The 10,000-nt window shown below is 48.3% G+C and overlaps 1 protein-coding gene across 3 annotated transcripts in view; it reads right to left on the bottom strand.

Annotated features, from left to right (window-relative positions):
• fcho2 (FCH and mu domain containing endocytic adaptor 2) overlaps nucleotides 1-10,000 on the bottom strand; it is a 66,790-nt gene that overhangs the window by 8,222 nt on the left and 48,568 nt on the right. For 2 of the 3 annotated variants that reach the window (XM_062554463.1, XM_062554464.1), the window contains 7 exons: nucleotides 8,864-8,900; nucleotides 8,077-8,168; nucleotides 3,205-3,323; nucleotides 2,902-3,031; nucleotides 2,167-2,226; nucleotides 1,292-1,403; nucleotides 1-105 (listed from right to left, as the gene is read on the bottom strand). The exon at nucleotides 1-105 is cut by the window's left edge and continues 51 nt beyond it. In XM_062554463.1, coding sequence (XP_062410447.1) covers nucleotides 1-105; nucleotides 1,292-1,403; nucleotides 2,167-2,226; nucleotides 2,902-3,031; nucleotides 3,205-3,323; nucleotides 8,077-8,168; nucleotides 8,864-8,900 — 655 coding nt within the window. The remainder of the gene's footprint in view (nucleotides 106-1,291; nucleotides 1,404-2,166; nucleotides 2,227-2,901; nucleotides 3,032-3,204; nucleotides 3,324-8,076; nucleotides 8,169-8,863; nucleotides 8,901-10,000) is intronic. The other variant, XM_062554465.1, reaches the window with a different exon arrangement.

Raw genomic sequence — 10,000 nt, 5'->3', positions numbered from 1 at the left:
CGGAGGCGGAAGCTGAGTACCGCAGGTGAGGGCACACCTGTGAACACCTTAATGATGCCACTAGGGAACGACAGCGTCACGTCACCCGTGATCTTCACAATACACCTGCGGCACACACACACACACACACACACACACACAGCAAAACACACACAGTGTTACCACACACGCGCAAACAGCAAAACACACACAGATAATAGTTAAAGGGTTTGTGTACAGACTGCAGTGTGTGTGTCACAATCACACACACACACACACACACACACACACACACACACACACACACACACACACACACACACACACACACACACACACACACACACACACACACACACACACACACACACACACACACACACACACACACACACACACACACACACACACACACACTTATGTAGGATCATTTCCCACTGGGGGACAGTAGCTTCCCACATGGTCTCATGCTCATCCCAGCAACAGCTGGACAAGATTCACCAGGGAACTGAAAGTGTGTGTGTGTGTGTGCGGTCTCAACAGGGAGAATATTGCTCATTCTCAGTGTGAAAGACATACATGTGCTTAAGTGAGTGTGTGTGTGTGCCAGTGTGTCCTATGAAGTGAAATGTTCCATTCCCTAAGCCCCAGTGTAAATAAGCTTAGTGCTGAGTGGTAATTTAGCGATCGTTACCCAATGAAAGAGTGTGTGTTTTTTCTGTCTCTGCTCGTGATCTCTACAGAGTGTGTGATAAGCTCTGAAAGAATGGTGTCACACACCACATGTCACACCTTGCGCGCGCACTCACACACACAGATGCACACACACACACACACACACACACACACACACCAATTTACACAAACAGCGGCGTACTGGCAGGCTGAGAAAAAAGGTGTGTGTGTATATGTGAGGTGTATGTGTGCCTGAGGTGTGCAATGATTGAACAAGGAATTATGTCAGAAAATGTGGATAGTGTGTGTGTGTGTGTGTGTGTGTGTGTGTGTATGTACCGGTATGTGTGTGTGTGTCTCAGTTTGCATGTCTGTGAGTGTGTGTATGTGTGTATGTGTGTGTGTGTGTGTGTGTGTGCGCGCGAATGTGTGTGTGTGTGTGTGTGTGTGTGTGTGTGTGTGTACAGTATACTGTATGTCTGCTTCTGATGTGATTAAATATCTGTGTGTGTGTGTATGTGTGCCTTACTGTATAGAAATGTGTGTGCAAGTCAGAGCAGGATCATGTGAAACTCATTTGGGTTGTGAGTGAGTGTGTGCGTGTGTGTGTGTGCATGTGTGTGTGTTTAAGTCTCACTTGCTGGGGTCGGCCCCTTTGAAGTAGGCATTAACAGATTCTGTGAAGGCCACTGCGATTGGCAAAGGATCCTGGGATGCCAGTGTCACTGGACTTGGGCCACGAGATGTCCCTGAGAAAGAGAGAGAGAGAGAGAGAGAGAGAGAGAGAGAGGGAGGGAGGGAGGGAGAGAGAGAGAGAGAGAGAGAGAGAGAGAGAGAGAGAGAGAGAGAGAGAAAACACACAAAATCAGGAGGAAGAAAACCCATAACGAGCATTGGACATTTTATTCAGCTACCTACAGTAGAGGACGTGCAGCATTCTGGGTAAAAAAATCAAAATCACGTTAGTGGATTACACGGACACGGCGACATTCCAGATGGACGGCCATCCGACCCTGAGAGGGTGTTACTGTCCTCACAAGCAGCACACATACACACACACACACACACACACACGTTAGAGAGCAGGACATTAGAGACGAGTAGGTCACGCTGGCTCCGTCATCAGAGCAAGATCAGACATGGCCTATGCATTCTCTCTAGACTACACACAGACACACAGACACACACACACACACACATGCCTCCACTGTACACTACACACACACACACACATCCACTCTATACTACACACAGACACACACACACACACACAGGCCTCCACTCTACACTACAGGCTCGCTCACACAAACACACACATACAGACACACACAAACGCGCACACACGTACACACACTACGTTGGGAGGAGTTTGAGAAAGCGGGCAGGGTTAGAAACAGCACTGCTCTGAGAACAGTGTGAGTTAGATGGACGGCAGGTGAGTTCAGGTGACGGCAGGTGAGTTGAGGTGAGGGCAGGTGAGGCCAGGTGAGGCGTTTCTCTAGTCTACTCTACCTGCTGGTGTCTCACAGCGCTTCTCAAAGGTGGGCAGCTTCCCTATGAACACGTCATCCTCTACAGCACGGGCAGAGGAGATGAGGAGAGGAGAGAGAGAGAGAGAGAGAGAGAGAGAGAGAGAGAGAGAGAAGGAAGAGAGGAGAGGTAGAGAGGAGGAGAGGAGAGGAGAAAGAAGGAGGAGGTAGAGAGGAGGAAAGGAGGAGAGGAGAGAGAGAGGGAGGAGGTAGAGAGGAGGAAAGGAGGAGAGGAAGTGAGAGGAGAGGAGAGGGGAGGAGAGGAAGTGAGAGGAGAGGAGGAGAGGAGGGGTGAGATGAAAGTGGCAGTGGTGCGAAAGATGAGCAGAGAGGAGGAAGAGAGGGAAAGAGAAGAGAAAGATTGAAAGAAAGGACGAGAAAAAGAGGAGAGGAGATGTGGAGGCACAAAGGAAGCGTGATGATGAGGGCAGTGAATTTCACTTATCACACATCTCACACACACACACACACACACACACACACACACACACACACACACACAGTGGGAGTGTTGGAGAAGAGGGACAGGGAGCTCTCTACCCAGGGTGTATGAGTGTGTGTGTGTGTGTGTGTGTGTGTGTGTGTGTGTGTGTGTGTCTCTGTGTGTGTGTGCGTGTGTATGTGTGTATACTGTATGTGTGTGTGTGTGTGTGTGTGTGTGTGTGTGTACAGTATACGCGTGTGTGTGTGTGTGTGTGTGTGTGTGTGAGAGACTTACCCACGGTGGGAGTGTTGGAGGCACTGAATGAGGCGTTGGAGGAGAGGGACGAGGAGCTCTCTGCCCGCGCCAGGGGTGCTGTGGGGGGCGGGCTGGAGTTGGCCACCTTCGGAGGGCTGAACGGCCGACTCTACACACACACACACACACACACGTCATCACAGACATCAGTTACATTAGCATGGAACTCCATTCAGCAGTCAAGACATACAGTACAGTATGTTCTCTCACACAAACACACATACACGCATGCACGCACACACACACACACACACACACACACACACACACACACACACTAACCATCTCTGTGATACCGGCCAGTTTGGCTGCTGGTAGTTTGGGTCGTGATGACGGGCGAGGAGGGGGTGGAGCCAACGCCCCCGCATTCAGAGGAGTGGTGGGTCTGTTAGGAGGAGACACTGGAGAGATGGAGGGAGAGAGAGATGGAGGGAGAGAGGGATGGAGGGAGAGAGGGAGAGGGAGAGTAATGGAGGGAGGGAGAGAGAAAGAGGGGGCAAGAGAGAGAGAGAGAAGGGAGGAGAAAGGGAGAGGAAGAGAGAGAAAAAAGAAGAACAAGAGTAAATGTCAGCTCTAAAGACCCATAAACATTCTAAAATCTACATGATGTCACTCTGCTGTAATTCTACAGTCATGATGCAACCATGAGCAGAGGCTCACGCATTCTCTTGAACCAATCACAGCAAACTCTAAACACAGACATGCTACTCTGGAACGGATCTGGCTCTGATATGGCTCTGATATGGCCCTGATATGGCTCTGATATGGCTAGAGACAGATCCATGCCAGAGGCAACTAGTATTCGAGGAACAGGCAGGCAGAAAAACAGTGCTGCTAGCTGTGAGCTAACAACATGCTCCAGAAAAACAACAAATAACAAAGAGAGAGCATAAATAAGAACAAAAACACAACAACAAATGCATAACATAAATAAAAAAAATAACTTAAAAATAAACAACATAAATAAATGAAATCTAAACAATACCCCAGTAGGTCACATTTTAACAAAAACCGTCAAAACCAATGAATAAAAAGAAAATGAAAAACAAAACACACACCAAGCAAAGAAATACATTCCAAAATAAAACTTAAAACACAAATAGAAATGTAAACAAACAATATGAAATAAACAAAACTAAACAAAACCAAAATAGGACTGTACTGTGTACAATGCAAGGAGTCAAAATGAAAGAAAATAGGGAAAAGGATCAAAGGACAATTCAAATGAACACACATTAGAGAAAAACACATTCTTTTGTGAGAACAATTGCACACGCATTCAAAGAAATTCAAAAGAAACAACCAGGCCTCAGGTCTACACACACACATACACACAACCTTAGATGTGCATCCAAGCTGGCACATGCACATTGTGGTAGCCCTCTTTGATGGACAGCTGAGCTGAGGACATGGCCAAGCTCCAGGGAACCTGATCAGTACTCTTTACTCATTCAAAGAAGCAGTCTCTCTCTGTCTCTGTCTCGGTCTCTCTCTCTCTCTCTCTCACACACACACACACACACACACACGCAGTGCCCTACACTTCAACTGCAACTTGAAGACCCCTTTAAGCACTCTCTAGACAGCTTATGAACAAGCAGTGACTCCCAAGTCATGCCCTGAGCCCTCCATGCCTCCCTCTGTCATGTGCCAGCTGGGAGCCCATCAGATTGGTGTCATGCCATGCCAACACCAACGCACTGCATGCCAACGCACTGCAGGCCTCTCTATGGTTACCGTCGTTAAGGCTAGCCAGCGCAGCGACCGCGCTGATGTCCATGGGCGTAGGTGGGGAGTCCTCCGACCTGAAGGTGGCGCTCTCTTGCCTGAGCAGGGCCGGCTGGAGAGGCGTGGCGTGGCCGGGAGGGGCGAAGCGGGCGAACGCGGCGTGGGGGGCCGGCGGCACCGACTGGGGGCGACGCAGGAGCTGGTGCGGCAACGGTTGCCGGGACAACGACGGCGGCAGCGCCCCCCTGTGGCGACACGGCGCGACGTCGTCGCTGAAGGCCACCCACTGGCTCTGGGACCAGGAGAGCGCCGAGAGGGGGTCCTGGACGGAGGAGGGAGGGGGGGAGGAGGGGTGCGGGTGGTGGTCGGGGAGCGGCACGCTGCTGGAGCGCAGGGGGTCATCGGCCGGGACGTCCCACGGGGAGACGGGGGTGCCGGGAGGGGACGGGAGGGAGAAGGGGGAGGGGGGCGGAGGAGGGAGCGGCGCCCCGAGTTTGGGCTGCATCATCGGCGGCTCCCCCAGGGCCGGTGGGGGCGGGAGGGACGACTCCTGCTGGTGAGCTGCCTCGGCTACAGGGGGCGCCAGAGAGGAGCAGGGTGGGGAAATCGGGGGTGGGTGGGGTTATGAAACACAGGTACACACATTAACACACCAAACATACATACTGTACATACATACACGGGTTTACAGACACACACACACATGAGAGCTGTTTACATGGGGAGAGAATAGCAAACTGTCAGCAGCAGCACAAAGGTCAAGTGCAAAGGGGTCAAGGTCAAAGTTCACGCACACACACATGCAGCATTAGTGTACACTACAGCACTGTTACAAAGGAGGTCTAGCTTTAAGAAGCAATTTACAAAATTCATAGAATGTCATAGGCAGTGACACAGTGCAGTGCAGTGCAATGCAATGCAATGCACACACACACACCAGGACATACCAGGATACAATTTAACTGCTCTAGTAGGTCACATTATAGAAAATATACACTATGAATAAATTAACGCACAGAAATTAAATTATTAATGATTAATTTTAAATTAATTATACTGTAATGGATTGTGTTCCACAAATCCTGAGGTGATGTTTTTACACCTGAAAACGTCTTCCATAAATCATTCTGCATTAGTTTAGACCAGTGGCGGAGAACAGGCTTACGAAATAGCAGGCAATTCTGAAGAATCTCCATGCAACATTGGCCAACCTATACGCTAAGCTTACCTAAGACAGGAAGGAAGGTATGTGTGTGTGTGTGCGTGTGTGTGTGTGTGTGTGTCTATGCGTGTGTGTGTGTGAAGACGTCTCGCTGCTGCTAGAGGGAGTGAAATGGCATTAAGTGTGCCTGAGTGAAGGGCCTTTCCTGAGTGCTTTAAAATAAACGTCTACTATTGCTGCGCGCACACACACACGCACGCACACACACCTCTGCACTCATGCATGCAAGGCTATCACATAGCACCCTGTGACAGAGATGAGATATGACTTTTACTTAATCTCCCACTCATGAGCCTAGTGTAATGTTTGGATTCTTGGTTTGAGGACTGCAGATTTAGGCCAAACACTTCTTCCTTAAATGTGCCAAGAATAATTCTAAAAGACTGAAAAAATGTCTCTATATGACTTCAGCACTCAGCGTAAATCTGTCAGTACTACTCAAACTGCTCAAATGTGTAGGTATGTGTGCAACGCGTGTGTGTGCGCGTGTGTGCGTGTGTGTGTGTGTGTGTGTGTGTGTGTGTGCGTGCGTGCATTAGGTATTATCAAAGGTAACATCTTTGCACAAACAGCATGGATCTCAGCCAGCTGCCATTAGATGCTTGTGTGAGTGAGTGTGTGTGTGTGTGTATGTGCGTGTGTGTGTCTGTGTCTGTGTCTGTGAGTGCGTGTATGAGACTGTGAGAGCAGGAGAGATAGAATGTGAGTGTGAGTGTGTGTGTGTGTGTGTGTGTGTGTGTGTTGACCTCTAACCCTGACATTACCTGGCTCATCACACAAGTCGGTCTCTCTCAGCGGGAGGGGGGGAGATGGGGGGAGAGGGGGATAGAGGAGAGAGGAGAGGTCTACAAACAGGAGAGCGCCGAGAGGAGAAAAGAAAGGATGAAGAACACAGGAAAACCAAACGATAGAAATAAACAAACAAAACAAAACAAAACAAAACAAAAGTGCATTTTAGCCATGTGGAACGGAATCTCCCCTCTCTATCCCTCAATGCCATTCCCTCTTTCTAGACACTCTTTTCTTCTTTCAGTCCCCGTGGCAACGAGATCGTGTTTGACAACATCCGTGACACGGGGGCCTCCCAAGACCCGCCCTCTCACCTCCCGAGGTGCCAATTAACTCTGGATTATGATTGGCCCTCGTCAGGGTCAGAGGATTATGATTGGCCCTTGGGTCACAGACAGCCATGGTGTCAGAGAGAGGATCATGAGAAGCCCTCCCCCCTTCCCCCATTCCCAGACATGTTAGCATAAGAGAGGGAGAGAATGAGAGAGAGAGAGAGAGAGAGAGAGAGAGAGAGAGAGAGAGAGAGAGAGAGAGAGAGTGGGACTCTAGGGAAGAGAGAGAATCAGATTCCTCCACACTCAGTGTCCCCATATGTAATGGAGTCGGGACAGATAAACACACCCTTAACAGCAGGCTGGCGTTAAGAACCAAAAAAAAAACAGTAACGATCAAAGAAAGTCACAAAAATACAGCACAATGACAGAAACTAAAACTTAACGCAAATCATTAACATAACCAAAAACACAGAATAAAACCATAAAAATGTCTCAATGATAAACAGTGCAATAAACAACACAATAAAGTCTACAGACACCTCAAATTATAATACTGAGAAGGGATATAGACAAAATACAAGCAAATTGACGTCAAAATGAAAAGGGGGAACACATAATAACAATAATTATGGCTATGATCTGAAAGCGCGGTAATTAAAGCGCTGATGTGACCTGCTTGATTGAGTAGGACTACGTGTGGCTGTGAGAACACAGTGGAGGGGACAATGGGTTTCCGTGACGACGGAGCTCTGGGCTGGTTCTCTAGAGATGAACACCCCCCCGCCCCCCATACGCATCATCAATAATGGACGAGGTCAGCTGAGACCACACTATATTGGGGGTAGGAGTGTGTGTGTGTGTGTGTGTGTCTGTGTCTGTCTGTCTGTACAGTATGTGTGCGTGTGCGTGCTCTACATTTCCTTTTAAATTCATCAATTTCACTAGGAACCACCATGTAAATATTGACTGATGTGCTGTGTTCATACAGTAAGTGTCTGAGAGCCAGCTTCAGGCGTTTTTAGGATTTGTCCGTAAAGGCTCATACTGAGGAGGGAGGGTGGGGGGGGGGGGGGGGGCGGTGGTTTGAGGCTGGAGGTGGGAGCTTTCAAAGAGGAGTCATCGGGACTAAGGTGTGTTTACCTGCGGCGGCTGATGCCGAAGAGGCGGAGCCAGCTGTTGCGGAGGGCCCAAAGGGGTCCAGAGACAGCAAGTCGTTGTTGGTCAGTTTGTTCCTGGACACACAGAAGTGATTATAAACACACTGTTGCTTCCTGTATCTAAGGAGTCACCACCAGGGGGCAGTAGCAATGATACACAAGCATGAAGGTGTGCTTGAACCTGATGCTATTGTTAATGTAATCAGTGTCTACACGGACCCGGTTGGTTGTTGCACCTAATGATTCAGCACGTTAAGATGTAAAAGGATTTATACATGTGTTAAAATTGCTATTATTGGGAAAAACATATCTTCAATGTTGGAGTGAACATGTAAGGAGCAAAATATAACATGACATTACAACATAGCTAACGCTGCACCGGAAACAAATGAGGTACCTGAACAGTATTCCGTGCATACAGCCTATTTACCCTTTGTTGAGAGAGTATAAACAGTTCTTGATGTTGACTGAAAAAACACGGTCATTCTCTGCATTTCAGCCATATCGCTTTGGACAAAGGCGTCTGCTAAATAACCATAACCATAACCATAACCATAAAAGATAAAAGACAATTTATCAAGCAAGAAACATTTGGAGACTGAGCACCAAAGCCATGACGATCGATCCTTCAATGTTAACAAACATACTTGTATGTGTATCAGCAAAATCAACCAAAAATGTGTTATCTGCTCAAGAGTTTGCAGAGTGCTCAACAAATGTTCAACAAATCGAAACACTATGTGAATCTGGTTTGAGATGTTGATACTCACTCGTTGAAATTCCCTCTGGGTCTCCCGAGTTCATCACCTGATAAAGGAGAGCATGTTTGATTAGTGGGTCTCCATGTAGCCCCATTCAGCCCCACACAACACTGCCACCACGCAAGAAAGAATTAGCCTTCAGAACACACGCAAGCGCACGCGCACGCGCACGCACACGCACACGCACACGCACACACACACACACAACCCCTTCAAACTATGAACCATAAAACCTTAGCCCAAAAAAAAAACCACACACCCACCCAACCAATATACAGAGAAATTCACACACACAGTCTGACGTAATCACGTCAGAAGGAAAGGCTGCAGTGGAAAAAGTGTATGTGTGTGGTGTGGGTGACAAAACAACCACACACACACGCACACGCACACATACACTTACTGAGGAGGCAAAAACATTTCCAGAGTTTGCCAACAGCACAACTCTCTCTCAATCAAGTGTGAGGTTCAGGAAGGTGGGCAATAAGGTGGTGCTGTTTTTCTAAGGTTGTGATCAAATGGTGAATTTGTGTAAACATATACAGACTATTAATAAGAAACTGAACTGATCACAGAGTGCTAAATCCCTCTCTCTTCTTTCCACCTCTCTCTCTCTCTCATTAGGTCATTAGGTGTGGTCAAACATATGGCATGCTGCCCTCAGTGATTTTCTGCTGTGAGCTGAGCCAACACAGGCACCCACCGTGGGCATCAAGCCTGGCACTGTTCAACAGCTGGCCTGCAGCACCATCGACTCTAACACTCACAAACACACACACACACACACACACACACACACCAAATGTATGCCCACGGCCACGCATCCATCCACACACACACAGGCACATAAATACATGCCCATGGCCATGCGTACACACACACACACACACACACACACACACACAAACACACACAAACACACACAAACACACACAAAACACACAGTTTTCTATGCCCGGTCAGATGTCAACATTTCTCTGGGCTGTTTACTTTGCTGTCTGCAGCTCAAGTGTTGGCCTCATGTCCTCGTGTCTCCAAACGGACCCAAATTCGTGTGATTTACATGCTTATTAAAGGCGATGGCAAAACTCTTAAATGTGCCAAGGAGCAAACCCTCGTTAGTAGGCAGGACCCCGGTGGGTAGGT

Source organism: Sardina pilchardus, chromosome 14 (genome assembly GCF_963854185.1).
Source record: "Sardina pilchardus chromosome 14, fSarPil1.1, whole genome shotgun sequence".
In the NCBI taxonomy this organism is placed as follows: domain Eukaryota; kingdom Metazoa; phylum Chordata; class Actinopteri; order Clupeiformes; family Clupeidae; genus Sardina; species Sardina pilchardus.
The sequence above is the reverse complement of the archived record's forward strand: the minus strand, read 5'-3'. Positions and strand labels throughout refer to the sequence as shown.